Here is a 14,934-nt window from a genome sequence, read left to right as displayed (position 1 = left end):
AATAACAATTGGAAAAACAAAAACAAAAAATATATATATATATATATATATAAATTAATACTAATAATACCAAATGTATTCAGACTACACGAGATGAATACAATACAAGTTACCTTTGGCCTCTACAATTACAAAGGTATTCAAAGTGCTGGCCATTAGCTTCCATACATTTATGTGTATTGCGAGCTCCTGCTTGGCTAATGTTGGCCAGAGAGCCCAATGGGATTGATCCACACGCATTTTCAATTTCTTGTCTAAGGGCCACCAATGTAGCCAGTTTCCTGCAATACACAACACATCCCTTTGGGTTACTCTCTAGGGAAATGTTTGCAGGTGTTAAATCAGGAGAACGTGTGGGGAACTCAATTGCACCTCTTTGTCCTAGCCAGTGTCCTTGCAAATTCTCATCCAGATAAGCTCGCACGTCTCGGTGGTAGTGTGGCATAGCGTGATATGATGAATTTTTCTTTCAACAAGATGTTGCACCGCCAATGAATTAAAAAATATAGACATAAAAATAATTACTCTTTCATAATAATCATATTCCCTTGCCAGTTAGCTAGTAGAAGTCACATGGTTTTACTGCGTTCCACATAAAGCTTATGGGATCAATTTTCAGACCATATCTGGTTCCTTGCGCTTTAATTAATCCCCCTCAAAAAATCCTCAGTGGAGTTGTATGTGTTTATTGCAGTTTCTTTATTTGTGGTTCAAATGATGCATCGTGTTTACGATGGGGTAAAAAAACCAACTGCTCGATTTAAAGTTGTAGTCAGATGGTGACTCGCTCGTGGCCACAAATCCCATGTGTTAAAACTTATATTCTTTCTCCATGGCGATATAACTAAGATTGGAAAGAAGCCGTGTGCAGTGCATGCAGTAATCCAATCAAGACATGAAAAGGTTTCCAACAGGTTGCAGTAATTTAGCGCACAAAGTAGGCGACGTGCAATATAACACACAAGAACATAAGATGGCCCAAAATAGCAAAAACCAACACCACCTGTTGCTATTACCAGAAAGATGAATTTCACTAATGGATGCATTAAAGGGAACATCTAATGGAAAATTTACTTTTTAATTGCTTGTCTCTGGACTTCCACCTCTGAATTATGTATCAGTGAAATGACCAGCGAGACTAGACGAAGATCCAGAGCCACTTTCAAGTAATGGCTGTATTAGACTGTCTGAAACACTCTCATGCAGAGTCGCTATCACTCAGAAATCCCCTGACCCCCACGGGTGCGACGCCCCCACCATAATGGCAAACCGAAAAGGTCATTATAAACAAAGACCCACAGCCCAGAAGTATAGGAGGTGTTTAGTGATGCGTCCGTGCGCCACATACACATAGTGCAGTGTATGAAGTGCTGCCTGAAAAGCTTTCATTATCTTTGTGGGCACTCCATTTTTTTACACACTGGGAAAAGCTGCTTCCTTGGCTGTTCAATCCCCTAGCTCTGCAGTGGACCCCCTTGACTTTCAGTTCGGCACTCGTGGATTGTTTTTCTTTTTTTCTTTTTTCAGTCCAATTTTAATGGGCGTCAATTATCCGCCAATTTTCGTCATTCCCGGTCTAGTCCAATCCTTATCTCCGTAAATAGCGGGGGTCCGCTGTAATTTCACCAAGAACTATGGCAAAGTGTTCTATATTCCTTGATCGTATTTTGACAAAAGCATGCCACATACACGGCATGAAGACATTTTTAAATTGTGTTAAAATGCATACTACATCTACTGTGTCCTATGTTTACCCCGTTCACTAATCCAGTGCGGATCTCTGGTCCTTTGGTATCCAAAGCGATGGCCACGGGACGATAGTACAATGGGTCAGACGTGATCGTCTCCACGGCCTCGCGGATGTTCTTGATGGTTTCCCCGTGGTACTGACGGACAATCGATATACGTTATGAGCATTATGAGTACACAAGTACATTGTGAGTGAACATTGCATGGACACACACACACACACACCTCGTGTGAACCATGAGAGAAATTCAACCGTGCGATGTTCATCCCGGCTTTCACCATCTCCTGGAGTTTGGGAATGGATCGGGAAGCAGGACCTTAGTAAGTCAGGAAGTACATCTTATTTTTACAGCAATTTCCACAAAGACAACTCAAAAAGTGTGTCACATAATAAACATACAATATATCAAATACATTATCCAGACTGGTTACATTTTACTAATAATAAAACAAAAAACAATAAATCAAATCATAACACATCGGTGCCTTAAAATACAAGTGACTCGATTTGTTTTTCGACCTACAAGCCTTTTTTTCGGCCAATTAAAAAAAAGAGAAAAAAAAGAGAAGAGCGAATTACACTCATATTTAAAACAACCAGATAGGAAAGCTACTTAGCCTAATGCTAGCAAACAAGGAAAAGGCTATAGAGGAGCTAAGGAATAGCATTGGTGTTGCTGTGTTCTAACTTTTAAGCAACAGATATTTGAACAAAAACGGTGGAGCAACACATATAGAGAGACACTATAACAATATTCAGGAGCATATTATTTATCCTCTGGGAAAAACAACTTGTGACTTGCAACATTGTGACTGTCGCCATGTAAATCGTATGGCTGTATTATACTGCCGCCAAGTGGCCAAGGTGCATGCAACAAAAGGAAATGCACAATCACAATGAATTCATTATGATACACACAATGTTCTAGTCTTTAACTTTCATTGTAATAACTCTATGCTTGTATAAATTACAAAATTATAGAGTGGTATTTTTCTTAGTAGAGAACAAATTACCACCATTTTCTTTCAGTAGGGAACTATATGAATGTTTTGAGTTACGGCCCTGGTCACAGAGCAAATTAAACTCGTATCTCAAAGCACCGCTGTAAATAAAAATCAAAACAAATGAAAAACAATCTGGTCTGGCTGCAATGCTTGCTTAAGCAAATGTAACTGCTTTTTAAATTGGACAAAAACTCAGTCTCATGTTTGAATTTATCCATCCATCCATCCGTTTTCTGAGCCGCTTCTCCTCACAAGGGTCGTTTTAATTATGTATAATTAATTGACTTAACCAATCATTGAATAAAATAAGGCGGCACGGTGGACGACTGGTTAGAGTGCCTGCCTCACAGTTCTGAGGATACGGGTTCAATCCCCGGCCCCGCCTGTGTGGAGTTTGCATCTTCTCCCCGTGCCTGCGTGGGTTTTCTCCGGGCACTCCAGTTTCCCCCCATATCCCAAAAACATGCATTAATTGGAGACTCTAAATTGCCCGTAGGTGTGCATGTGAGTGCGAATGGTTGTTTGTTTGTATGTGCCCTGCGATTGGCTGGCAACTAGTTTAGGGTGTACCCCGCCTCCTGCCCGATGATAGCTGGGATAGGCTCCAGCACCCCCGCGACCCTTGTGAGGAGAAGCGGCTCAGAAAATGGATGGATGGATAAATAAAATAAAAATGTAACATGTATATGTAAATATGTAATAAATGAATATATACATATTTTAACTAACCAAATTTTAGCCAAAAACTAAGAAATGCAACACGTTACAGGACACTTGCGAATGTAAACAAAAAAAGAAGAAAAGATTAAAAAAAAAAAAAAAGAGTGGGCTGTATGTGGCTCCTGCATAGCATACTTTGCCTACCCCTTTTACACCATCTTTAATATATTTAATTTCATCCTTTTTTCTGTATGCATGACGAAAACATCCAGAAGAGGCTGTGCGGGGGACATGACATTATTCAATGTGATGTCATTGTTATTGGATGAATCAGGGTCCGTCTGTCAACAAGTCGAAGCTGTGACAGTTGGCGGACTCCAACAGGAGCGGCGTGCGAGGTTGTCTGACAAGCAGTGTCGTCAGTGAACACAGGCTAACGGAAGACAGCGAAGAGCGAGAGAGCCAGTTATTGACAGCGAGCAGGTGCTGCGGAACTGACCGATGGTGCACACGATGCTGGTGTTGCGCGCCGTGATGGGCTCCTGGTCGATGTCCAGAAGACACAGGTGCTCCAGGAAGGTGTCGGCCATGCTGGCGTCCAGCTGCTGGTGCTGGATGAAAGAGTCGGGCAGCGTCATGGCCTCCGAGTAGCGTCGGATGCGAGCTGGAGATGTACAGAACAGGGAAATATAGTCAGTGACGGGCTGAGGGCAGACATGAGAGCCCCACCTATGAATATGAATCAAACAGAAAGTGTTTCCTGACCTTTATCGAGCCAAGGCGCACACCATTAAACAGAAAATGTCACAAAAAGTATATGGGTCATTTTCATATAATTTGATCAATAACGGTAAAGATGCCTGTAAAAAAAAAAACAACAACCTTATTTTAAAATGTATACGTGTAACTGTCGCCTTTGTTGAAACAGCCACGTTTAAAGCCTATGTTCAAAAAGTTATGGATGACTTAATATTTTAGGCATTCATAGTAAAGGCAATCCTTACTGCGAGAGCAAATGATGGTGGGCCTTTAAAAAACACTTCTTTTTACAATGGTAAGTAAAAAAGTGCATGCACTCACATTCACACCTACGGGCAATTTAGAGTCTCTAACTGATCTACCACGCATGTCTTTGGGATGTGGAGCACCCAGAGAAAACCCACGCAGGCACGGGGAGAACATGCAAACCCCACACAGGCGAGTCCGGGATTTGAACCCGGATCCTCAGAACTGTGAGGCAGACGTGCTAACCAGTGGCCCCTTATTATTATTATTAATTATTATTATTATTATTATTATTATTATTATTATTGGTCACGCACCGAAACCTATGGGCTGAAATATGTGCCAGGAACTGTATTTGAATCCTTTATATTTGAATTTCTACACCTGAATAATTGCATTCAAAAACTGAATTTGAAAAACATAATTGGAATTTGTATTTATTACTTTGGAAATTGTGCCATGGTTTAAAAGTTTAACTTGTTCAAGCCTGTGAGGCCAAACAGTTTTAACAGTAACAGTTTTGTCTTTGATGGAAAACGTCAAAGTCCAAAAAATGTCCAAAAGAAAATGGACAAGGGATGTATAAGGGCTGGACTACAATTCAATCATTTAAACCCCCTAAGTTGATTTGAAACAGTGCTGTCTGCATCGGGATGTGGTGTTAGCTGTTTCTAGCCCTAGGTGTCAGTGAAGCCTAAAAGGCATGGAGTTCAATGTCTGGATGACGTTATGGTGGAGAAAGAAAATGGAAAGACGACTTAGTCATGTTCGAAAGAAAGCACCTTTTTATCTCTTTCTGACCGTATGATGCATTCCACAAAGGTTAAGGAGAGTTGGTATAAAGGTGTTATGGCAAAATTACAAAACATAGTCTATATACTCTTTTATTGTATTGTCCCATAGTTTACTTCAATAGTTCTTTGTTGTTGTGTGACTTTTTAGCTAAATTGTTTCCTGGTCCTTTCGGTCATACTGTCTCGGTGGATGTACCAACCACCCTTTTCTTTCAAGGACAAGATAAGATAACTGTATGAATAGGTCTTTCTTTCTTCTTTCCTCATTCCCCTCTCATTTCTTTCTGTTTAATTAGGCATTGCTTTCCCATATGCGTCTCAGAGACGGGCAGGCGGGCTTGACTCTCTCTCTTTGCAAAGATTTCTTCTTTTTTGTAATAAAAGCCCACAAAAGACAAGATTTTTTTCCTGATTTAATTTCCAAAACAAGGTTAAAATACTGTAGCTGGTTAGAAGATCTGACTTTCCAGAGAGTCCCTATGTCATGTGATAAAAAACGAAGGTGATGATTGGCCGAAGACCAGATCTGTGTATCGGCTATCGATTGCTATTCCTTTGAGTCCCCAGATGTCTGTCACAGCTCATTTGAAATTGAATTTGTAGAACTGAATCTGAAATGATCAATCTGAATGTGAAAATATATCATTTGAATTTTCATTGCAGATAAAAAACTGTTGTTATTATCATTATTATTATTATTTGCCCTAAGTATATGTCCACCATATTGGCTGAAGCGTCAGTCAGACCAATTGAATTGCATTTATGCATTTAGCTTGCATTTCATGGCTGGAAAGGACATGCGACACGTTCATTCGTAAATGTCAATTGAATGTGAAAATCATAATTAACATTCATGAGCGTGTCATCATGTTAATACTGTATCTGTTCTTTAATGGATTGTTGGCCCCGTGGGGGCAATGAAACAAGCTGGAGGCACGCTTAAAAACCTCTTTCCTATCAGAGGCCATTTCTAATTGATCTGAGGGTCTTACTTTATTTATTGTGGATTTTCTTTTTCATGTGGGTCATTTTCATATAATTTGATAAAAAATGGAAAAGACAAAAAAAAATCTAATTTGGCAGTGGTGGGTTATATGATGTGGGTTAAAGGTTATTTGTATTTTTGTCTTTATTTATTTTATTTTTTATCTGATACTGGGGCCCGATCAAATGCTGCCCACGTACGGGCCACAAACCGTAGGTTGCCCGCACCTGATGTAGCCTATAATTGGAGCAACCCCCCAGGTAGTTACAAATGTAAGATGTTCTAAATCAATAGCCTGTTCCGAGAGCAGCAGCGAGGTTTTGCACATGAACAGAAGCACCCTGAGGGGGATTGACATTTAACATGATGTTTATGCTCAAAGGAAAGGAAACGAATGCACCACTGATACTTGCCATTCAAGTGCTAAAGTTTACATCTCTGGGAGTGACATAACACCACACAAAGGTGACAACATATAAAGACAATTTTATGGGAAGAACATTTCGTAGGATAGGGGCAGACTATTATATTCATAGATTTGCAATACTGTGACGGGGAAAAGTCAGTTTTAGGAGAATAAAGTAGTCATTTTACAAGGATAAGATCACAATTTAAATTAAAAAAAATAAAGTTGTAAGGACAATAACGAAAGACATGAAAATAAAGTCCGAATATTACAAGAAAATGCACTATTTTATGAGAAAAATAAGTTGTACTTTCACAAGAATTAAGTCATAATTTTACCAGGATAATATCGCAAATTTTGAAGAACCATGTCAGAATGACAAGAAAGAACGACATGAAAATAAAGTAATATTATTATTATTATAAAATACATTATTTTATGTATTTGTTTCGTTATTTAATATATAATATAATTAAGTTGGAATTTGGCAAGAATAGATTCACAATTTTATAAGAATTACAATTATTTGATGGGAATAAAGTTGTTCAAATGTAATTTTTCCAAGAACTGATTTGTAATTATATGAGGAAATAAATTGTCAAAAGGTCACTATTTTCCAAGAAGAAGAAAAAGTTTTTTTATGAGAATCAAGTCTAATACTACAAGATTAAAGTAGCTATTTTTCAAGAAGAGATTTGTAATGTTGTGATAAAAATATATTTCATGATAATTAAGCCATAACATTACAAGAACAAAAAACATTTTAAATGAATAAAGTCTGACTTTTAGGAGAATACATTTGTGATACTGTGAGGGAAAAGTCGTTTTACGAGAATAGTCATAAGATTCAACACATATGTATAAAATAATATATACGCATATTTTAATGTATGTATAAAATGCGTCTATAATATCTCTTAAGTTTGCAAGAATAAAGTCATAACATGCAGAGAATAGAGATGCATTTTTACAAGAAAACACTGATAATATTCATGAAGTTTCATGAAGTGGGTGAAGTAATGTTAGGGGAATACATTTGTAATATTAAGGAAAATTCATAATATTGTGACAAAAAAAAAAATTGTTTTGCATTTAACAAAGTTCAACAGCAAAGATGGACCTGTAACTTACTAAATGCTCCTAATGCTGCACTGACATTTTCCAATGAGGTCGGTGACTAAGAACAAAAGAAGTTTTATGAGTACTTAAGGTGATAAGAAATTATATCTCTGCTGGAAGATTTGTAATTGGCATCGGGAAGGGCGTGCTGCTTTAACACTACTGACAAACTGGAGCCACCCAACAGCAAGACATGAAATGAGTTGCGTCACCTGACACCATGTTTAGCTGCAATTCAAAGCGAAATATCGGCCAATCAACGGTTTGTATCTCCAAAACTCAGAAGCCAGGTCACTCGTATCTCAAGGCATGACTTTAATAGAAAAATATCTTCGAATTACAAATGGATGTTCCATTCCCTCATGAGGACAAGCTGTATAGAAAATGGTTGGATAGATGAGCTCTGTCATGCAAGGAATAGAATTGAGTGGCAGCGCCATGACATCCACTGGAAAGGCTTTCACAGTCAGTCAAGTTTGAAATTTGCACCTCTGTGAATGACGGAAGAGGAGGAAGAAAACGAGGAAGAAGAAGTGAGTGGACTGAACCTCCTTTACTGTCTTCCCTCCATCTCATGTCTTTTCCCCAAAACCTCCACGTGACCCAATTTTGCCACACCACTGCACACATCACTCCGTGTCCCGCTGACATATCCAGTTGTACACACACACACACACACACACACACACACACACACATCACACACACACATCACTCCGTGTCCCGCTGACATATCCAGTTGTACACACACACACACACACTTTCTTTACCTGAGGCGCACTGTACACGAGGTCAATGACCCAGTCCTTAGAGAAGAGCACATGCTTTGGAGGAGATAATAGAGGTCAAACTAAGAACTAAGACCAACTAAGAACGTATTAAGAACGGGTGTGTTGCAACGGGTCCCATTCTTAAATCAATGCAGGTATTTGCGTGCTTCAAGTGTACATATGTGTGCGCGTGCGCTTTAAGTGTACATACAGTCCCTGAAATAAGTATTTAACACGTCACCATTTTTCTCACTAAATATATATTTCCAAAGGTGCTATTGACATTAAATTTTCACCAGATGTTGGGAACAACCCAAGTAATCCATACATACAAAGAAAGTAGAACACATAATATCCGAAATTAAGTTGTGTGTAATAACGTGAAATGACACAGGGAAAAAGCATTGAACACATGAAGAAAGGGAGGTGCAAAAAGGCATGGAAAGCCAAGACAACACCTAAAATCTATCAATAATCAAACAGCAATCAATGGCCCTTTTTGGTGCAAATGAATATCAGCTGGTTCAGTCCAAATTGATGGCCTACAGAAAGGTCTCATTGCCAAGGTGTGAGTCAAGACACATCTCATGATGGGTAAGAGCAGAGAGTTGTCTCAAGACCATCGCAAACTAATTGTTGCAAAAAATAACGATGGCATTTGTTACAGGCGCATATCTAAGCTTCTGAATGTTCCAGTGAGCACGGTTGTGGCCATAATACCTAAGTGGAATAAGAATCAGAATAATCTTTATTTGCCAAGTATGTCAAAAACACACAAGGAATTTGTCTACGGTAGTTGGAGCCGGTCTAGTACAACAACAGACAGTCAATTAACAGAGAACACTTTGAGACATAAAGACATTGACAAAAACAGTCACTGAGCAATAAAGCGTTGCTAGTTATCTGGTAATGCCGGTACAATTATTATTATTATTTTTTTTTGACAATTGTGCAAAAAGATGCAGAGTCCTCCAGCACTTAGAGCAGTTCGAATGACTAATCTCCCAGTAGTCCGGTGCAATGACCGTTGTGCATAGGCCGCCGAGACTTGAAGGAGTGTATGCAGTTTAAACAAGTGGTGCGATAATCTGGGACAACGTTGATTGTGCAAATGTTGCAGATACTCCTCAGTCAGTGTGCAAATGGAGCAGATGCTACTCTGGCATGAGTGGCCAGTATTGGTCAACAACAGATATGCAAATAGTGCAGCGTGGTGAGACTACTACAGTGAGTGCACGAGTAATATAGAATTGGCCTATCATACCACCATAAATTTGCCTCATTCAGGTGCAGATTTGTGACAGAGGAGTGCAAAGAATAATCATAAGAGTTGTCCAAGAGCTGAGGAGCACCTGTGGGGAGCTTCAAAAAGACCTGGAATTAGCAGGTACTGTTTTTACAAGTGGCGGCACGGTGGGCAACTGGTTAGAGCGTCAGCCTCACAGTTCTGAGGATCCGTGTTCAACCCTCAGCCCCGCCTGTGTGGAGTTTGCATGTTCTTCCCGTGCCTGCGTGGGTTTTCTCCGGGCACTCCGGTTTCCTCCCACATCCCAAAAACATGCATTAATTGGAGACTCTAAATTGCCCGTAGGTGTGACTGTGAGTGCGAATGGTTGTTTGTTTGTATGTGCCCTGCGATTGGCTGGCAACCAGTTCATCCTGCCCGATGATTTCCCAATGTGAAAAAATTATTCAGAGGCCAACCAGCATTCCAGAAAATTAAGATCACACATATACAGTGGTGCCTTGGGACACGAGTTACCTGAATTACAACTTTTTCGAGATAAGAGGGCCTGATTTATTGCTTTGACTTCCAAGCAAAAACTTGAGGTACGAGCGCAGTATGGCGGCAGTGAACTCATCAGTTTTTTGAGGTGTTTAATGCCACTCCCAGTTGAAGATTACAGTCAAACTACACATAAGACAAAGTGAACTGCACCTTGTGTATTTAAAACAAGCCAGATAAATCCACTAGCTTAATGCTAACACACAATTCAAAACAGCATAGACAGGCTAACGAATTGCATCTACTGTATGTGGTGGTATTATAACGTTTTAGGCAACGGACACATGTAGACAGACAATATAAGAATACTCACTATATTCTTTATCTTCTGCTAAAAACAACTAACAATGCGGCAGCTTACTTATTCACTTACAGTAGATTTAAACTCTTCTTCATTCATGCGTGTGAATGAATATTATACTGCCCCCAGTGGACAAGTCGCACACACCAGAAGGAGTCTGCTGAAACGCATTCATGGCATCTCCACGCTGAGTGTTTTGACTTCCAAGCCTGGTCACCGAACAAATTAAACTCGTATCACAAGGCACCAATGCGTAAAAAAACATATATATGAGATATTGCAGCTATCATTGGGTTCATAGCCACGTCCGCATGATAGTATATATAAAAGCGATGATACAAAAAAAATCTGAATCACTCACCCATTTTACACCACCAAGCCTCTTATGGCTTTAGTTGATTTTTCAATTCTAAATATGATTGTAGAGTGGATGTTTTCTAAACGTCTCCTCTGCCTTTCTGCTTGCGTCTACTCAGCTCACACACTTGTCATAATGGAAGTCACATGACCACGCCTCCACCTGCCTCTTTCATTGACCCTCTGAACCTCCACTGCACGCACACACGCACACACACACACACACACAGACACACACACGTCAAGGAAGGCCAGCTGGATCGGGGTGTGAAGACTGTAAAAATGGTAGAAAAAAAATAAAACCTTAGCTAATATGTTGATTTAAAAAATTAAGTGTGGTGAAGTTCAATGTGACATTTGTCTATTTGAGGCATCACTGCGGTATTACGCAACTAACACGTAACCTGGCACACATACACTGAAGGTGACACGCAGATGATCTGTGAGATAATGTGTAACGCTCCCATTCAAAGGTGAGTGAGTACACCTCTACAGTAATAGCTTAATAGTTTATAAAGTAAGAGCTTTTGTCATGTGTATAATGATATACTTGACGTAAGAACCTTTGTCAAGTGTATAATGACAGATTATTTTTCTTTCTAAACATTTGAAACATCTTCAAGATTAACTTTAGTTCTTGAAAAAGTTTTATAATTGGTGTCCCATCATATAATACAGTTGCTATGTATGGTTGTCAAGCAATCATGACAAGGGTTCCAAGGGGAGGAAAACTTCTCAAGATTATGAGGAATTTCTCTAGTAACTTTCCATGCTGGGTAATATTCAATATTATCCAATATTATTTTTAATTGAAAATTTGCTCTTTTTTATTATATACAAAAAAAACAATCACTGTTAGACACGTCTGCAAATTCTACAGTTATTTACCACATACCATAGAGTAAAATACTTTAAAGTGATTATTCCGTAATTACAGTAGTTTCCACTGCATCGTGGGATTTTGTTTGATGTCACACAGGGAGTGTGTAATTTGTAGCAGAAGCTGCATGGCTCCCAGCATGAATTGCACCATGAAATGTTGAACCTTTGCCGTAATAAAGACATTAATCCTTAATGTTCCTGAACGATCCGGATTATTGTAACATGAATAAGTGTGTTTATGTGACCTGTAGTTTGTTGAATGTGTGTCTTATTTAACTCTCCCTTTACATTTTATATTGCACTTTGTTTTCATGAAACCCTGACTGTGGGTTGTGTGATAGAGTGACATCCCGGTCAGTTCAGCTCTATGCTAAGGGACGCATAGGTCACTGTTACTTGGTGACTTACCAACTGTATTAGAAACAAGTGTGAACTTTCTTGTGATTATTCAATTTGGCCGACCAAAAGCGCTCCCATTTTCCTTGTGTGACTGGCATTACAATGTATAAAAACATTTTTAAAAACTATACAGAAACTCTCTGTTTATAGTGTGTGAGACGTCAACCAAAATCCCATGATGCAGTGGAAACTATACTTAATTAAAGTGTAATCACTTTAAAGTATTTCACTGTATGGTATGTGGTAAATAACTAGAATTTACAGCAATGTCTTAGTGTACTCTATCTATGTTCCCAATGCACTGTAACATTCATGGCACCACAGTCTTTTAGGATTTCGGTATAAATAACAAGACGCGTATACAACAAGAGACACATGCAACAAAATATGATAATACAAGAAAGAAAACAATATAAAAATCTATCGTGTAGAAATGCTGAACACTAACAATGTAGCATCATTGCAGAAAAGCATTGATGCTTCTATTATATACATCTGGGTTTGGTAGTAGCAGTACATTCCCACTGGAAGAAGGTCATTGGAGAGATCAATAGACAGGAGCCAATTGCTGCTTTCACAGTGTGTCACCTGATTCAGAGAAGCTAATCAACAGTGTTGCCAGTATGTCACTTACGTTCGTATGTAATGTTAAAACCTTATGAAATGTCTCACAGTGATAAACATGAAAAACGAAATAGTTTTAAAAAATGCTAATTTTCTTTAAAATTCAATAAATACACAAATATTTGTAAATACATGTAATTAGTACGACAAATAAAATTAATATGCAATAAATACAATTGTTATAAAATAAGTACAATTTATCTGAAACAATTTATATGAACGACAGGAGATTATGAAATAAAATTACATAAAAATAAAGTAAAATCAAATAAGCATTAAATGAAAATATTTGTGAAGCAAAATACAATTCCATAAAAAATAAGGTAAACAAATTAACATTGAATCAATGTAATTGCCCACATCAAACTGCAGTACACACCAAAAATTATATAAATTGAAAACTGACTTTTGTGTATTTTCTGAATTAAAGTTAATGTACTGCTTTCATCGAACATCACAAATCCAAATCAGTGGGGCCAAAAAAAGCCCTGTAGTGTATTGCGTGCATAGGACTGAGTGTATAAATGCAACACAAATTACATTAAATGTGCTTATTTTAACCAAGATTATGCATTATCACCCACATTGAAGTTCTCTCTTAAAGACTAACCAACAGTTGATCTAATCCATATATTCCTGTTATTATTATTACAACCCCAATTCCAATAAAGTTGGGACGTTGATGAACACTTAGGCCTATTAAGTCACTGTATTTTAATTTTGGTTATTATGGTGATACTTGAAGAGCTAAGTATTTGTATTGGTGACAGTTGTATAAAGCTTGAGATCCACTGGTGTGGGGCAATGCCCACGTCCCGATACTTCCATGTCGCTAATACAACCCCAATTCCAATGAAGTTGGGATGTTGTGTTAAAAATAAATAAAAACAGAATACAATGATTTGCAAATAATGTTCAACCTATATTTAATTGAATACACGACAAAGACAAGATATTTAATGTTCAAACTGATAAACTTGATTGTTTTTAGTAAATAATCATTAATTTAGAATTTTATGGCTGCAACACATTCCAAGAAAGCTGGGACAGGGTCACGTTTACCACTGTGTTACATCACCCTTTCTTTCAACAACATTCAATAAACGTTTGGGAACTGAGGACACTAATTGTTGAAGCTTTGAAGGTGGAATTCTTTCCCATTCTTGCTTGATGTACAGCTCCAGCTGTTCAACAGTCTGGGGTCTCTGTTGTCGTATTTTACACTTCATAATGTGCCACACATTTTCAATGGGAGAGAGGTCTGGACTGCAGGCAGGCCAGTCTAGTACCCGTACTTTTTTACTACGAATCCACGCTGTTGTAACACGTGCAGAATGTGGTTTGGCATTGTCTTGCTGAAATAAGCAGGGGCGTCCATGAAAAAGACCTTGCTTGGATGGCAGCATATGTTTCTCCAAAACTTGTACCTACCTTTCGGCTTTAATGGTGTCTTCCCAGATGTGTGAGTTACCCATGCCATTGGCACTAACACAGCCCCATACCATCACAGATGCTGGCTTTTGAACTTTGCGTCCATAACAGTCCGGAAGGTTCTTTTCGTCTTTGGCCCGGAGGACACGACGTCCACAATTTCCTCAAAAATTTGAAAGGTGGACTCGTCGGACCACCGAAGACTTTTCCACTTTGCGTCAGTCCATCTTAGATGAGCTCGGGCACAGAGAAGCCGCCGGCGTTTCTGGGTGTTGTTGACAAATGGCTTTTGCTTTGCATAGTAGAGTTTCAAGTTGCACTTGCGGATGTAGCGCCGAACTGTATTTACTGACATTGGTTTTCTGAAGTGTGCCTGAGCCCATGTGGTGATATCCTTTACACATTGATGTCGGTTTTTGATGCAGTGCCGTCTGAGAGATCAAAGGTCACGGGCATTCAATGTTGGTTTTCGGCCTTGCCGCTTACATGCAGTGATTTCTCCAGATTCTCTGAACCTTTTGATGATATTATGGAGCGTAGATGATGAAATTCCTAAATTCCTTGCAATTATACATTGAGGAAAATTGTCCTTAAACTATTAGACTATTTTCTCACCCACTTGTTCACAAAGAGGTGAACATTGCCCCATCTTTGTTTGTGA

At 38.7% G+C, this 14,934-nt stretch overlaps 1 protein-coding gene across 2 annotated transcripts in view; it reads right to left on the bottom strand.

Moving 5' to 3' along the window:
* pklr (pyruvate kinase L/R) overlaps positions 1-14,934 on the bottom strand; it is a 30,707-nt gene that overhangs the window by 14,502 nt on the left and 1,271 nt on the right. Inside the window, exons 2-5 of one of the 2 annotated variants that reach the window (XM_061674228.1) lie at positions 10,942-11,131; positions 3,914-4,078; positions 1,975-2,066; positions 1,755-1,886 (exon numbers count right to left, since the gene is read on the bottom strand). In XM_061674228.1, the coding sequence (XP_061530212.1) occupies positions 1,755-1,886; positions 1,975-2,066; positions 3,914-4,078; positions 10,942-10,945 (393 nt within the window). In that variant the 5' untranslated portion in view covers positions 10,946-11,131. The remainder of the gene's footprint in view (positions 1-1,754; positions 1,887-1,974; positions 2,067-3,913; positions 4,079-10,941; positions 11,132-14,934) is intronic. The other variant, XM_061674227.1, reaches the window with a different exon arrangement.

The sequence above is a fragment of the Phycodurus eques genome, chromosome 4 (assembly GCF_024500275.1).
Source record: "Phycodurus eques isolate BA_2022a chromosome 4, UOR_Pequ_1.1, whole genome shotgun sequence".
Lineage (NCBI taxonomy): Eukaryota > Metazoa > Chordata > Actinopteri > Syngnathiformes > Syngnathidae > Phycodurus > Phycodurus eques.
This window is presented reverse-complemented; position numbering and strand designations above follow the sequence as displayed.